This window comes from Cyprinodon tularosa, unplaced genomic scaffold (genome assembly GCF_016077235.1).
Source record: "Cyprinodon tularosa strain WSP-4 unplaced genomic scaffold, ASM1607723v1 ctg900, whole genome shotgun sequence".
Taxonomy (NCBI): domain Eukaryota; kingdom Metazoa; phylum Chordata; class Actinopteri; order Cyprinodontiformes; family Cyprinodontidae; genus Cyprinodon; species Cyprinodon tularosa.
The window spans coordinates 16,883-33,995 of NW_024039675.1; the positions used below are offsets into that span (position 1 = coordinate 16,883).

The 17,113-nt window shown below is 41.1% G+C and overlaps 1 protein-coding gene across 4 annotated transcripts; it reads left to right on the plus strand.

The window, feature by feature from the left end:
• The first annotated feature begins 1,970 nt into the window (after positions 1–1,970).
• dus2 (dihydrouridine synthase 2) lies at positions 1,971–17,012 on the plus strand. 4 transcript variants are annotated; one of them, XM_038274254.1, is made up of 16 exons: positions 1,971–2,001; positions 4,507–4,641; positions 4,723–4,768; positions 6,974–7,065; positions 7,154–7,197; positions 8,199–8,259; positions 8,390–8,437; positions 8,531–8,596; positions 8,973–9,043; positions 10,355–10,441; positions 11,028–11,196; positions 11,349–11,470; positions 11,565–11,705; positions 12,475–12,562; positions 15,825–15,898; positions 16,202–17,012. In XM_038274254.1, the coding sequence occupies exons 2-16, from the start codon at positions 4,522–4,524 to the stop codon at positions 16,485–16,487; spliced, it is 1,515 nt and encodes a 504-aa protein (XP_038130182.1). In that variant the 5' UTR covers positions 1,971–2,001; positions 4,507–4,521; the 3' UTR covers positions 16,488–17,012. The 4 variants fall into 4 exon arrangements, with proteins under 4 accessions (XP_038130182.1, XP_038130181.1, XP_038130180.1 ...); XM_038274253.1 differs by having other exon boundaries at positions 1,983–2,001; positions 4,504–4,641; XM_038274252.1 differs by lacking the exon at positions 1,971–2,001 and adding an exon at positions 4,266–4,353.
• Positions 17,013–17,113: the final 101 nt, after the last annotated feature.

Here is a 17,113-nt window from a genome sequence, read left to right on the forward strand (position 1 = left end):
TGAAGTTGCTTCTGTATACTCCTCCATAATTAACTTTCTCCCCTCCTGAAGACTCTTTTTTTCTTATTTAGCAGTCAGTGGTAATCCATGCTTTATTATTAGGGAACCATAACCCTGTTCTGGTGGGTATGGTGTTATCTATTCTGAAGTTTATGTAGTCAAACACTCAGTCATTGGTCAGATGTCCTCTCCATGTTGCTGACACATTGCATCCTTGTTGTAGCCCCATATCGGTCAAATCAGAGAATAGCCTTCAGAAAAACAACTACAAAAACACTGAATTACACAAATGTAAATGGACACTAGTATGTGTCCCTACAGTCCATACATACAGTCAGTCCATACAGTCCATACAAATACATAATTGTGTCCCAACACAATTATGTATTTTTGTTTATGTCCCTAAACTGGTCTGTGCTTATTTACCATGTCTCCCCAAATATTGTGGGATTTTTTATAGGTTCTGGGTGCTAATGAGAGACTTCACCAGCTCTCATGTTAATGGAACTATGATAGGAGGCATAAAGACTCCGCTTCTTTCTGCTTCTTTTCTGCCAGCATCACTCAGACTGTACCAATTACACACTCCCAATTTGGCTAAAGGGTCTTCACCAATTAGAACATTTCAGATGGAGCTTACGGCTCTTTCCCTCAGCAGCACTATGAAGTTATAAGGAATCCATGATACGATGTATGCAGCTTCTTATGACCACTCATGATAGAGTTCTTACTGTTGACCCTATTGAAGGTGAAGGACCAGTAGCCATGGGATGTAATAAGACCATTTTGGATGGAGGATCAGATATATGATGGATGAGGAAATAAGGAATTAACTGTTGAACTCTGCTCTCAGGAAAACATTCCATAATAAATAAACAGTTATTATCAGTGCATTTAAAGTGATACAGCTGCTGTATTTATCCTTCATAATAATATTCCACATTAGTGAGTTTAAAACACATTCATCCAGACAGGACTGGAAACATAATTCATAATGATAATTTTATACAAGGCATGGGTTTAACAATGGTATATGGTAGGGACAGAAGCTCTTATTGGAATAATGGAAAATAAATGGCAGAGAGGAAGGCAAAGACGGCAAATCAAAGTCATTAGCTTAATTTGTGATTTACTGCTAATATTAGCAAATGAGAGTAAAAATATCTTTTTTAAAAGGGATGGAAGAAAGAAAGAAAGAAACAAACAAACAAACAAAGAAACAAACAAAGAAAGAAAGGTGGGTTGGTAGAAGAAAAGCTTTAATAGTGACAAAAAGGAAAACTGGAAGAAAGAGCAGAAGTGGGAAAGATTAATAACAAGATAACAAGCCATGAAACAATTAAATGTGACCGTAGTATGGGTGCAGGATAAGTGTTAATTAAATCAGAAATATAAACAGGACATAAAATGTGAAGAAACAAAATGAAACAGAGAGTAGTTGAATAATAAAAGCAATATTGCAAAGAAATGTAGAAAGCAAACATGGAAATTATATTAATATTATATTCTATTTTATGAGGAATAAACATGACTCACTATGTATAAATACATACTCCAGAGTACAAAGTCATGTAATTAAAGTACATGGAGATGGGAAAAAAAGATCCTAACAAAATTAACATCTCTATTCTATTTTTTCTATTCTGTTCTATTCTGTTCTATTATATTCTATTTTGTTCTATTCTTTTCTGTTCTATTTTGTTCTATTTTGTTCTATATCGTTCTATCCTGTTCTATTCTATTCTATTTTGTTCTATTCTATTCTATTTCATTCTATTCTATTTTATTTTGTTCTATTCTATTCTTGTTCTATTCTATTCTATTCTATTCTATTCTATTACTTTTAATCACGACGAACCCAACCCTCCATGCCACTTGGTGGTAGTATTGCTCAATTTAACTATTTTGGTAACCACCTATAGAAGAAGAAAGTTGTGACGTAGGAACCTAAACAGGAAGTTGGCTGCACGTTTTCAGCAGCAGCTGCGATCTGAGATGGAGGTAATCGGTCTCCGTCAGTCACGTGACATTTGTTGCTAAGACGCCATTTTTGGCGTAAAGGCGTAGTGTAAACAACCGCAGTATAGCTAAACGAAGGACTAAAGGATTGAGTTTGTCTCTCTGACTATATGGAAAAAAGTAAGCAGAATGTGAAATTACCGTACGGTGTCGTGCCAAGGTAGTTATCCCTGCGAAAATTTGTATCCCCTCGTCGGGCGCGCGCACGGAGTAGGAAGAACAACCCGAGTTAACTCCGCTTCGATTCCAACGTGCAGAACTTGAAATTTGAAAGGTTTTACGTGCATGAAAGTTGAGCTTTACTGTTTTATTCTTTACTTCACATGTTATAGCAGAATATCGCCAGTGATATTGATCTAAAACTAATAATAAAACACAAACGTTGGCTTGAAAGCTGGTCGCTGACAGCAGTGTCTACTCCTCCCTCTGAAAGCAAACAGATCCTTGTTCTTTTCCACACGTTCATTAAAAAAATCTCTCATTGTTTCACAGTGTCCAAATGTTCTCATCCCATTGAAAACTGTTGTAAACCATATACTTGTAATAAAAATGAAATAGAAAATGGAGTGCACGTGTAATCATTAAAAACTACTGTATATGCAGAAGGAAATAATTTTTTCCTCGTTGAAATTTGGTACTTAAATCTATATTTGTGTTTATAGTAACTTGCAATTTATCTATGTTGTACTATCCTTAATAAACAGTTTGTGTTCTAACATCAGCCATTTTATTTCATCCCATTTTGCCAGAACTGGCAATATGGGATGAAATAAAACCTGCTGTAATCTGTTCCCCCTGTCTAAATCAGGCAAAAAAGGCCCCAGCTTTTTCATTTTTGGCTTATAAGTATCTTTTATGATGACAATTTATTCCTGAAACTTTGGATGTGATGGACCTTTATTTCTTAAAGTTACAAGGAGGGAACAAATTATAGCAGGCCACCTGCTATAATCTGTTCCCCCTGTCTAAATCAGACAAAAAAGGCCCCAGCTTTTTCATTTTTGGCATCATAAAAGATGCTTATAAGCCAAAAATGACAAATCTGGGACCTTTTTTGCCTGATTTAGACAGGGGGAACAGATTATAGCAGGTGGCCTGCTATAATTTGTTCCCCCCTATTAACTTTAAGAAATAAAGGTCAATCTACTCCAAAGTTTCAGGGGTTAGTTGTCATCATAAAAGATGTTTATAAGCCAAAAATGAAAAAGCTGGGGCCTTTTTTGCCTGATTTAGACAGGGGGAACAGATTACAGCAGGTTTTATTTTATCCCATATTGCCAGTTCTGGCATATGGTCTTTAATGATTACACGTGCACTCCATTTTCTATTTCATTTTTATTGCAAGTATATGGTTTACAACAGTTTTCAATGGGATGAGAACATTTGGACACTGAGAAACAATGAGAGATTTTTTTAATGAACGTGTGGAAAAGAACAAGGATCTGTTTGCTTTCAGAGGGAGGAGTAGACACTGCTGTCAGCGACCAGCTTTCAAGCCAACGTTTGTGTTTTATTATTAGTTTTAGATCAATATCACTGGCGATATTCTGCTATAACATGTGAAGTAAAGAATAAAACAGTAAAGCTCAACTTTCATGCACGTAAAACCTTTCAAATGTCAAGTTCTGCACGTTGGAATTGAAGTGGAGTTAACTCGGGTTGTTCTTCCTACTCCGTGCGCGATCCCGACGAGGGGATACAAATTTTCGCAGGGATAACTACCTTGGCAAGACACCGGGACTGGCAGCCTCTCACACAACACGATCGTGTCATTTCTGGTAAATAATTGTGCCGAAAGAACAGCCGCGTGTGGCTTATCTCGACTTTACGCCTAATATGGTGGTTTTCCCACGATGCACCGCGCCCGAGGTAAACAATTGACGTCACCTGGCGGAGACCGATTAGTTGTTCTGGATGTTGGTATGTAGACGTTTCCGGTCCAGACCGGTTTCGTCACAGCCTGTTTGTTCCGTCCCGTTTTCTATTCTGTTCTATTCTGTTCTATTATATTCTATTTTGTTCTATTCTTTTCTGTTCTATTTTGTTCTATATCGTTCTATCCTGTTCTATTCTATTTTGTTCTATTCTATTCTATTCTATTTCATTCTATTCTATTTTATTTTGTTCTATTCTATTCTATTCTTGTTCTATTCTATTCTATTCTATTCTATTACTTTTAATCGCGACGAACCCAACCCTCCATGCCACTTGGTGGTAGTATTGCTCAATTTAACTATTTTGGTAACCACCTATAGAAGAAGAAAGTTGTGACGTAGGAACCTAAACAGGAAGTTGGCTGCACGTTTTCAGCAGCAGCTGCGATCTGAGATGGAGGTAATTAGTTGTTCTGGATGTTGGTATGTAGACGTTTCCGGTCCAGACCGGTTTCGTCACAGCCTGTTTGTTCCGTCCTGGTGTCTGAATGACCATCTTCCTGCTGTCAGCGCGGCCTGGTTTCTTGTGTAACGGTGCTCTGTTTCTCAGCAGCTTCCCTGAGCAGCCATGGCAGCAGGCAGACTCAGCTTCAGGAACGTGACAGCCCTGGCCCCCATGGTCCGGGTCGGGACCCTGCCCATGAGGCTGCTGGCCCTGGACTACGGAGCTGATGTGGTTTACTGTGAGGTGGGAGCCCTGCAGTCCAGGATCCAGAAGATCAAAGGAGACACTGCGGTTCTAACCTAAATGATGTGATTTTTCTCCCAGGAGCTGATTGACATCAAGATGGCTCAGTGTGAGAGGATGGAGAACGGTGAGAGCTAATCCACAACCAAAAACACACAATAGAGAACTGCTTCTACACTGACATGATGTCTGGGAAGGAAGGAAGACAGAAAAGGAAGAGGGTTTTTGGCAAAACTATACAGTTTAGCAGCTGAAAGTGAAGTCAACAGCTAATAGAAAGATTAAAAATAAGGAAACAAAGATCTCAGGAGGTCTGACCTGCAGAAATTCATATTCTACCGGGTTGTCTGCCACTTATCCTGGACCGATCCCATGGGAGCGACAGACTTTCCTGCAGAGGGTTAGGTTTATCACAAAGCTTTCTCAGCTTTAGGCGAGGGTGTAACTTTGCAGTGAAAGTTGGTGGGGACACTCTTAGGGTGGTGGCTGATGAACCTACAGTTATTCTACACAAACGCTTTCAATAGGGTTTGTATTTTTACAAAAATGAGCTCAAACATATATTTATTGAATGCTTTCCTATTGTTGAGAACACAAAATAATCAAAATACACTGATTAGGGCTGGGTAAAAAAATCAATTTAATCGATTTTGAATCGATTCCTTTACTTTTTTGCAAAATCGATGTCTAGGGAATGAGATCGATTAGTTTTATAGTGACGCGCGTGACGTTCACATTCAAATGAGCATCCGTGTGCAAATGCCAACCCAAGTAAAACACAGTTCAGCAAGCTGTCCCAACTGAAGTCTGATGTCTGGAACCATTCTGGATTTAAAACGGCTAAAAATAATGTGCTGGATATGTGACATTAAGGTGACTTCCCACTAATTTGATAATGAATGGTGCCTCGCATCTCATGCTACAGACCACCACGATGACTTCAAGGCAGACAGCTGCAAATATAGCCAAAAGGTTGAATGACGACATTAACAAATGGGGGCTGACCCGCAAACACCCTGTAGTTGTTACAGGCAACGCTGCAAATATGGTTTGTGCAGTGGAGATAATGGTGCTCAGACATGTCTGCTGTGTCCCAGCTGTTTGCACGAGTGAGGCTTCACTTTTTCACTTTTCACAAACAAGTTTGCATTTTTAAGACAGTTTTGTTTACATCTCAAGTTTAAAGTGTCTGATTTACAAGTTTTCACTTTGTGTGACAGGAAAAGATAAAATACGTGAGTATTTTAAAGCACAGTTGAACCACTTTCATAATTGCAAAAACAGATCAAATCGAAATTAATCGGTTTAGAACGGTATAAATCAAAATCAAATTGATTCAGGACTTTGGCAATAATACCCAGCCCTAACTGTAATACTTATATTTATAGACATTAATGTATATAAAACAAAGGATGAATAGCAGCCGATTTCGATGCGTACAGCAATAAATGCCTCCCTAGCATGTACACTATTTCAGTTTCATTTATCCATCCATCCAGAAAAATGTGGATTGATTGATGGATATTTTTCCTTTCATCCACACTAGTGATTATCCTCCTTCAAAAGCAGCAAAATCAAATTTAGACTTTTGTTCCACATATTGCCAAAGTATGTATTGAAATTAGTGGTGGGGACATGTCCACACCAGTCCTTCAGAAAGTTATGCCTGCGGCTCTTATGCTGCGTTCACACCGGGGGCAGCTGGCGCGACAGAAGCAGCGAGTTTACATGCAAAGTCAATGGTTGACGCGCGTCAGAATTCACTGGTACAAGCAGCAAAAATGAAGCAGCAGACGCGATTTTGCTGCTTTTGCTGCCCCCGGTGTGAACGTAGCATTAGTATAAACATCAGGAGCTGCTGTGCTCAATGAAGCTGCAACGAGCTGCAACCATAGAACTGGTCACTAGAAAACTGACTGTTTTTCTGTGTGTGATAGCAATAAAAATAGAAATCACTGTATGGGGATGCTAGATCAGCATCATTCAGCAGATATCTGATCGGAGAATCAAATCAGTGCATCTGATAGATGGCATTACTGAACAGGTTTGTTAAACAAGTTTCCAACTCTTGGCGGTTTTGTAAGAATAACATTTTTGGCTAGTTTACGTGATGTTTGGGAGATGGGCTGCCCAGGTTCTCTAACGGTTCTCTGGAACCAGGGAGGACATTCTCACATGTTACCCTTTGCAGCTACAAGTTAATGATCCAGATCTGGTGCTCCTGTGAGCTGTGTTCTGCTGGATACTTAACTTGGCTCTTCATTCCTAGTAAATAATCAAATATTGTTTCTCCCTGACCAGGGATTAACTCTTATTGGTGTGTGTTCTCCAGGTGTGCTGGGAACTGTGGACTTTGTGGCTCCAGATGGACGGGTTATGTTCCGGACCTGTGAGAAGGAGAAGGCCAGAGTGGTCTTCCAGATGGTGAGACCGAACTTCTCGCTGTTGTTGTTCTGCTGCCATTTCCCGCAGATCAACCTGTGGGGCTGAGATCTTTTCTGAATGTTTTTAGGGAACCGCCGACCCCGACAGGGCGCTGACGGTGGCCCGGCTGGTGTGAGTAGAACTTTCCAAACCGACGGAAAATTGTTAAGTCATGTTTGTAAACTGTCAGTCTATCAAAAGAGAGAGGGTTTTCCAGGATTTCTACCTCGGCCAGCACTGATGTGTATTTAGTTTTGCCGCGAGCTTCGTTTTTTCCTCATCACTAAACGGCAGATCCAACTGAGATTAGATTAGAGAAACGTCACAGAGCTGTAAGGATTTAAGGAGAAAAAAATCCTGTTAAAATTTGAGGAAGCAGAGAGGATCCGTCCTGAAGGGCGAGGCGAATGCTGGGGTCTGAAATCAGACCTGGAAGGTTCCCAGCTTATCTGGGAACTGATGACTGATCTGTTTGGTCTCTGATGGGAACCTTTCAGACATTTTACTCCTAGCCTTTGTTTGATGGTTAGGGGTTATTCCAAGCGTAAATCCAGGAGTTAATCCAGGCATTAGTCCAGCCATTATTCCAGGATTTAAACCATGCGTTATTCCAGGCATTATTCCAGGAGTTAATCCAGGATTTATTCCAGGCGTTAATCCATGATTTGATCCTGTCGTTAATTCATTATTTAATCCAAGTGTTATTCCAGACATTAATCCATGATTTAATCCATTCATTATTCCAGGAGTTAAACCTTTCAGACATCTTAGTCCCAGCCTTTGTTTGAAGGTTAGGTGCTATTCCAGGCATTATTCCAGGATTTAATCCATGCATTATTGCAGGCATTATTCTAGGCGTGATTCCAGCTCTTGTTTTAGGCATAAATACAGGAGTTAATCCAGACTTTATTCCAGTCATTATTCCAGGCTTTAATCCAGGTGTTTTTCCAGATGTTAATCCATGCCTTAATCCAGGCGTTATTCCAGGTGTTTTTCCAGATGTTAATCCATGATTTAATCCAGGCATTAATCCAGTCGTTATTCCAGGTGTTAATCCAGGTCTTAATCTAGGAACCTGGAAAAAGGTTCAGTGGCTAACTGACCAGTGATACTATCTTAAACGTGTTGTTCAGGGAGAAAGACGTGGCCGCCATTGATGTCAACATGGGCTGTCCCAAGGAGTACTCCACCAAGGTGCGTCCAAGTGAACATGTGTGAAAGCAGAGGCCTCTGATGGTTTGCAGACGCAGCCAGTGGACTGAGTATGATTATTATTATCCTGCAGCCACTACGGTTTTGACTTCTGACCTCTGTTTTCCTGCAGGGTGGAATGGGAGCTGCTCTTCTGTCAGATCCAGACAAGATTGAAGCTGTGAGCCCTTCCACTAATTCACTGGCAGTAAACCACTGTGAAATATGCCATCCGTTTTATTGAACATTTCTTTGTTTTCCTTCTTTGACCAAGATCTTAAAAAAGCTGGTGACAGGAGTCTCAGTACCAGTGACGTGTAAAATCCGGATCCTGCCGTCGGTAAGGTGTTCTTTCTGTTGATGTTAGTCATTCTAATTGGAGGAATAGACTTTCTATATCTCGCATCTTTTATTTCCAAGGTTTGCACCATTTTATGATGGTCCAGCCCTCAAAATACAAATGAAATACACTGATGTTTGGGTTGTTATGTGGCCATGAACTGTCCAAATGTCCTCATAATGCTGACCAGACAAAGGATCAATGTAGGAAACAGCGGTCTCTACTAGACGCATATTAAGATATATAGATCTGGATCTATAAATCTTAATGACCTGAGAGGACAGGTGTTATAAATTGGAGCTATAAAAATGAGTTGAATAGAATTGATTAAAATCAGAATCTCCAACACTCAAATGTTTTCTTTTGGTGTGAACAGGTAGAGGAGACGGTCAATCTGGTCCAGAGGATAGAAACCACCGGCGTCGCCGCCATCGCTGTCCATGGCAGGTAAGCTGCTTCTTCCTGTCTCCAAGAAAAACCTTCATGTCTCCAAATATCGGTGGAGCATTTGGTGAAGCTGAAGGTTCTTCTGTTTCCTTTTGCATTTTGTAACACATTTTAACCTCTAGCTAAAGAATCTGCATATAAAGGTCTTAGCTGTTTTTTAACTCTAAGCATATATTTGATTTTTGGAGTACAGAGTATACATTTGTTATGAAATATTAGTTGTTTTCTGCTGCTATTTTCAAAGTTTGAGGGAAGATGCTCAGCTTCACTGTGACGTGCGAGCCCCGCCCATCTATTGATTTTCTGGTCATTAGGCTGTATTTTAAGTAGGATGAAGGAAGTTGGAGAGCTTGCAGCTGAAAACTCATTTTCAGGAAAGGGAAAGCTGCTGTTATTGCTGATAGAAGAGTTGCCAGACGTGATGGAGCTCTGCCTCACATCACTGCTGCTGATGGAGTAGCATCAGCTCAGGAGAGTGGATTTTTGGATGAAATCCCACTTTTAAAAGGTGGTACATGAGCACCCCCTGGTGGTAGACAGGGACAAGCAAGGCATTTTTAATCGACCTAAAGTTTTGAAATTCTAGATTTGTGCTTAATCAAAAACTGTTTTCTGATGTGTGGCATTTTGATTTGGCAAGATGTTTTCTGTGTTTTGGAAAAATAAGGCGACAGAGGGGACAGATAGCTCTGGAGTTTCCATCTTGTCAGCAAACTGACAAACACAGATGGACTTCTGGATGGAGAGACTGAGAGGCAACCCTGTCCTGTCCAAACAGGCTTTCTGTTGCCCTTTAACAGTAACTTTTCCATGTGAGAAAGGCCTCTTATTGGGGTATGGATTGTTAAATTCCCACTGGGTCAGGCTATTAAATCACAGACAGTTGTGTTCGAATCAGGTCCAGCTCAGGCTCTAAGTCGTTTTATTCTACATGCAATGTGAGCTCAGTCTATTTAGTTGTAGGGGATACAGAATGAGGTTCCACTGGTTAAACAGAGGATTTGCGCTTTAGTTTTCTTTTTTTTAAAGAGACATGACCATTGTCTTCTGATCCATTTACACAACTAACATCAGACTAGATAGGGGGAACTCAAAGTTTCAATGATGGGGCCCATCCTGCAGCAGCAGGAGCGGTGGAAGATGCTCCATCTAAGCTGACTCTGCTACAGTGTGTGTGTGTGACCTGCAGGGCAGCATATGATCAATGGATGCTGGATTATTGGATTATTCTTCTGAAGCCTGGTTACCAGAATGCTTTACTGCTGTTGATGCAGATGATCCTCATGCCATCTTCCTGATTGTGTTTCTCAGGTTTAAGGAGGAGCGTCCCCGTCATCCTGTCCACTGCGACTACATCCAGGCTGTCGCACAGGCCGTTTCCATCCCCGTGATCGCAAAGTAAGTAGAGTTATCAGCCTCACATCTGCTTTATCATTCAGTAATCAGTTCAAAGGCAGCGGAACCAGTTTAAAGGCGTTTTGCCAGGTGACATCCAGCAACTTTGATCCTGAATCTGCAAATGTCAGGAATCTGGATCAGTTTAGAGTCATTAGCTGATGGTATCAGAGGAACTGCTCATTGCTTCATGCATCTCGGCTCCTCTCAGACGTGGCATCATTTAAATGGACATTAATGGGCTTCATTAAAAACGTTGAAGGAGAAATAATAAAATGGGTCTCTCAATGAGACAACCTGTATAAATAAAGGTGAAACGATAATAAAGAAATCACTCAGTTGATGCAGCTCCAGTTCAAAACATGTCCTCTAATCACCAAAAGACCTGGGGTTGTTGTCCCCTGCTGGGCTCCTCTTCGCCCTCAGTCCCTCTTCCGTCCTGGTTGGGGCTTACAGTTCAGATGTTTTTGCTGGACTGGCCTCTTCGTTGATCTCTTGAAAGACTCACTTCTGTGCGCTTGGATTGCATGCTAATGCTTACTCCTTTTATCATCATTTCGTAACTAACGATGCTCTGTCTCCTCTGCAGTGGGGGGTCACTGGACCTGGTGAAGGCCCACAGTGATATTGAAAAGTTCAGGAAGGAAACGGGAGCCTCCTCAGTCATGCTGGCTCGTGCTGCCATGTGGAACCCGTCGGTGTTCAGAAGCCAGGGACTCCTTCCTGTGGAGAAAGTCATGGAGGAATACATCAAATACGTACGTTTCCCAGCAGCCCCCTCATACTGAGCGTACAGGTTCGGTACAACTGCTGCAGCTTCACTTCATGCTTTTGAATTTTAGGAGCTCAGAATCTTCAGCAGGTTGGCTGCTCTAAGCCTTTTAACCAAATATTTAATTTCTTTGTTCAGGCGATCCGATATGACAACCACGCCTTCAATACTAAGTACTGTCTGTGCCAGATGTTGAGAGACAAGGTGGAGTCTCCTCTAGGGAAGCAGGTGCAGGCGGCACAGACCAACGCTGAGATCAGGTCCGTTTGTTCTCAGGAAACGATAAACCAGGTGTATTATGACGTATGAGCAGGAAGGGGTTCGGATTAACGATGTGGTTTCTCTGGGCTGCAGTACTGCATACGGACTGCAAAGATTTTACCAGGAGGTCCAGGAAGAGCTGCAGGCCAAGAGGGACGCCCTGCAGAGCGACAGCCAGCCGGACAGACCCATCATGGACGGGGATGTGACCACCATGGCTGTCAGGTTCGAACGGTAGGTGTGTCCCAATTATACCAAAACGAAACAAAGACAGGGCAGCTTTGAAACAGGAGGATATCAGTGCTGAGTTTTCCTTTCCATACAAAACTGATCATCCAGTTTATAGGCAGTAAAATATCAGATGTTTACATTAAGCAGTAGAGACATTACAGATGTTATAACAACAAAAGTGTTTCTAAAATCCTTTGCCATCATCTCTGACGTTTATCGGGCATCTCATAAAGGAATTCAAACTGACCTTGAATTAATTTCTACATCCACTGATGTGCAAACAGTTTATACGGGTCCAGTTCACCCTGGCACCTGTGCTCTCAGGTAGACCAACCGAACGGATCGCATTGACTCACCGACCCACAGCCTTCAGCTGTCCTGAACCAGCTGGTAACGTTATTTGGCAACATCCCACCACCAGGGGGTGCTTTGTTATAGATTCTGTATATCTGAAGATTCAACAGAAGCCCTGACCCCACAGGACTTTAGCTGGAGAGTTTAGTAGATAGGCTCTAAGCCTGATTTCTATCTGTTAGGGGAAAGAGGCAATCTAGATGAAAGCTCAGCCAGCAGCCATTTCTAGCAGAGGGATAAAAAAAGGCTTCTTCACTCTTTTCACCTGCTAATCAAAGATTTGTTGCTTTACTGAAAGACCTGAACCCTTCAGAGTGTAAACTGACTGGCAACATGCTGTTCAGGGTTCACAAAGTGAAGAACTCTCTGCATTATGATATAAATGACTGCATCCTGTGGTCTGTTCTTGTGGCTGCAGGAGAGAGTATCCACCACAGATCACACCAAAGATGTTCCTGCTGGAGTGGAGCCGCAGGGAGAAGCTGGAGCAGCCACAGTATCACACCGTGAGTTACACCTTCATGGTCGCCCTGTGGGGACATGGAGACACACAGATGTCAGGGGACGGTCATTCCGATATTTCTAGAAAGGAGGAGATGCACACAGAGTCTGGCTGAAGCAGGTCCTGCCGAGACCGGATCACATCAGGGGTGGATGATTCAATCTAGGTTCCTGTTTTAACTTTGATTTTAGCTCCGAGCAGCCAGGGTCAAAACGGCTCCAACCTTAGATTGTGATTCTCTGGGACTCTTTCTGAGGGATAGAAATCTGTTTCTAGATGTAAAACAGTCCATGGAAACAGGTGAAACATGGTCTGTTGTTCTGTAAACAGTTGGGATGGATGTTGACTTTTTAAGCCTTTATTTACACTGCTAAAAATGTAAATCTAAGTAAGATGTTTTTTCCTAAAATAGATTTTTTTTTTTTTTTATAGAGCAGGTATGTGAGACACTTTGCCAATGGAATAAGACAAGTTACATTTAAAATAAGACAAAACAATTGCAGTCATTTATTTCAAGTGCATAATATCTAATATTCTTATTTTAAGGGTAAAAATACTAATTCCACTGGCAGATCATCTTAGTTTCCTTCTCAAATTAAGGGTAAATAAACCTATTTTAAGAAATGTTTACTCATTTGCAGAAAGTTTTTGCAGTGTATTCTCAGATCGTGTCTCTGAAACCGGAGGGCGAGGAAACTACCGTCTGTGTAGATTAGTTTCAATTTTTTTAATTTTATTTTAGATATAGAACATCTTATTCAAAGGCTGTTATTTTTTTAAGTTAGTCATGAAAAATCACTAAATAGATGTTGAAGTTGTTAGGTTGGTTTCACTTCATGTTTGCCTTTAATGAATTCTATTCATTTTTATGAAACCATGACATTTATTAAGACGACCTTGTCAGAATGTGGAGTACAGATGGAAACTAAAAAGAAAAAGTCATTCTTTGAAAGCTCCTTAAAATAAATAAAACATTTCAACAATTAAGTTGGGTTATTTCTGTAGCCTTTTTTAGTGGTAAAATGATTCAAACAGCTGCAGATGAGAAAAAGAAAAGCGTGTTACAGAGGCAATAAAATAGAAATAGCTAAAATGTTTAAGAAAATGAAGCGAAAGTTGAACTGAAAACTGAACTAAAAATGTTGAGATGTCTCAGTCAAAAGCTTCAACTCTGGATTTTATCCGACTGAGGTTTTCAGGGCTTTACAGCTTTCTGGGAGTTCATACCAGATTAGTGGAGCATAAGAATTAAAAACTACCTCTCCATGTCTAGTTCTGGTTCTGCTTAGTAGATTTGATCCTTTAGACCTGAGATGTCTGGCTAAGCCGTTCACTCTTTTATAACAGAAGTATTTTAAAGTTTATTCTCTGAGATACTGGGGTTCCAGTGAAGGGCTTTAGAATTGGGCTGATGTTCTCCACTTTCTTGGTGCTAGTGAGGACGCTGGCAGCGGCATTGTGGATTAGCGGCAGCTTTCTGATCCACTTTTTAGTCCGACCTGTGAAGACACCATTTTAGTAATCAGTTTTACTACTGAGTCATTAATACTTTAATCCTGGAGATGTTCTTTAGGAGATAAAAATCTCACTTCAGTTTCTGGCTGGATTAACTGAAGCTGTATGCTAACTTTTAAACATTCTTGCTTTGCTCCTAAAGCTATTATATCAGTTTAGTTTTGATTCATCTAAAGAACATTTTGTTTCATCCAAGTGTTGATTTCCTCTCCATTTATCCAGAGCTTTGGTTCACAGTGGCGACATGGTAATGTACAGCTGGGTGTCATCTGCAAAGTTATGATGTTACTGTTGTTTTTGTTTATTAAGATTTGAGTTTAGGGGAAGCATGTAGATGAGCAATAAAGGGGGCCCTAAGATGGACCCTTGGGGAACGCCACATGGGATTTCTGTGGTCTCAGATGTAAGGTTGCCTCAAACCACAACAAACTCTGTCCTTCAATAGGATTTAAACGAGTCCAGATATGGACCAGGAAGGCCATTCCAATTTTCAAGGTTCTCTAATAAATGCGATGATCAACAGTGTTAAACGCTGCACTGATGTCCAATAATACTGGCGCTGTGGTTCTTCCACAGTCTGCATTCATATGGATGTCAATGAACACCTGTGGTGAGGAAGCCTGACCGGAAGACATGGGCTGTGTCAGAATGTCCACCCTAACCCCTAAATCCCTCACTCACTCTATAGAGCGGGGACTATATGGTAGACTTTATAGGGAACCTAGTACTCTTAAATTACAGTTTGAACAGATGATCACTACTGTTGTTCCCCGTTGTTTACGTAACTCCGCCTCCACTGCGCAGTGCCTGCGTATCTCCAGTTATCTCAGCTGTTGGGAAGCGACAGTGAGCCGCTGCGACAGCAAATCCCATAAAGCTTTGGGTGGAGAGCTCTCTGTGCAAAGCATTCTAGGATATATCTGCTTGTCTATTGACCATGGATGATCACTTCCTTTCAAGGTGCATTGTGGGGAATTTCGAGTTCACTACTTTTTCATCCACTAGACGTTCTGCCACTCGTCTAAAATGGCGTAACCCCTATAAAGTGCCCTAAAGTGTGATTAGGGTGGACATTCGGACACAGCCATGGTCATTGTCAGGAAGGTGTTTAGATGCTGAATCTCAGCCTTTTCAGTAGTCTTCCTAATGAAGGGGAGCTTTGAGATGTGCCTATAGTTCTACTGGAGCAGCTTGTCCAAGTTGCAGTTTGTTAATTGTTACTTTTAGGCTCTTGGGCAAAAAAAAGACACCGGAAAAAAGGACGTGTTTATTGTTCGAGTTACATCAGGTTTTATGGCAGACAGAGATTTAAGGAAGGCTGTGGGTAAAACATTGAGACTGCAGGAGGAAGAGCTTAGCTGGTGGAAGATTTTCTTTAAAGGTTTTTTTTTTTAGTTTATTTGGTCAGATTTGGGAAATTTTGTCTAGATTTGTTCCAAAAAAAAGAAAATTAAAAACAATCCTCTGGACTTTGTGGATTGTTGAGCTTCACCAGCATCTAGATTTGTTGTAGTTGGAGGCAACTTTGGTTCTGGGCTTGATATAAATGTACAGACTGATTATCTGATCGTTTTTCAGTGAATAAATTATCACATTTATTGTAGTTCCTTGTAATGTGGGGTTTAGATGTTGAAGGGTTGTTTGCCTGTTGGCTGTAGCAGAGAAATGCGCAATATCATTTGGTGATGTTGGTGAAGAAAGGTTTCAAAAACAGGTTTGAGTTTAACGAAAAGTATTTTCCTTGTTTTCAGGTTCAGCGCTCTCAGGATCGAGCTTTCCAGTCAACTGTGACTGTAGCTGACAGGAAATACAGATCATCCCTCTGGTTAGTAAACAGACATCCTTTATTTCTATATGCAGTGAGGACCAGATAATGACTTTGATTGATTTTCAGTCATTATTAACTGTTCCTGTGCTCTGACCATTACCATTCCATGCCTAACCTTTACCATTAACCCAACAATTACTAGTAAACTTTTCACCTGGCTATTACCAGCGAATAACTGACCTAAACTGAACCTGCTGCAACTGTTAGTAAAGCAGGAAGTGAGGAGCAGCCACATTTCCATAGAGCCCTGTCTGAACCTTCAATTCAGGCAGATGTTCAGTTTCTTCTGTCTCCCAACAGGGAGAAGTCCAAGAAGTTTGCAGAGCAAGCTTCGGCCATCGTCTGCCTGCGAGTGTTGGGGGTCCCAGAAGGTCGCATTGGTGAAGAGGATTCAGGCTTGGTCTGCAAGAGGAAGAGGGAGGGAAAGGCCAACAACAGCAGCGAGGAGGGGAGGAGCAAAAAGCTACATGTTGATGTCCTGCAGGAAACAGAAACCCAGGAGCCTGCAGTGGGGATGAACGGAGACAAGCAGAGCACAGAACCCCCAGAACCAGCAGAAGCTTTAAAAGAAGCTCCTGTCAGGTGAAACCAGGAGGAACTGGCATCAGGAGTGGACCGGGAGCTGATAGGAAACTCCATCCAAGAGCATCTCTGCTTCATCAATCAATCACTGAAGTCAGACAGGCTCAACTTTAAGGCTTTGCTTCAGTTTTCAGTTGTATTCCTGAAGAGCAGAGAAGTTTAGCTGATTCACTCAGCCGGAGCTGAGACATGCGCCGTTAATGCTGCTTTTTATTTTAACTAGAAATAAATCTTTTATTTTAGAGTTTAGGTTTCTGTTAAAACAGCAGGTCACTAAATAATCCTCTGTGCCTTACTGTCTCAACTGGTTTCCAGTTGGCCCCTTATGTCTCTGATCTGAACATCATCAGATTAACATTTTTTTTACTTTTTTTTTTTGTCCTCTATAATCATTTTAACTTCATCGGGCTGTCTGGAGGGATTTCAGTCATTCTTTAAACACTTTTCACTCATTTAATTACAGCATAAATAAATGAATGTTATCATTAGTGTGAATTTGGTTTAGGATTAAATACGTTTTCTGCTTTTTTGTCTCCGTTTTTCCTCCATTGACTCGCATATCCCCCCCAGCAATATCTTCACCCTGCATGATGCTGCAGCTCCACTGCTGATTAGCTTCAATTATTTTCT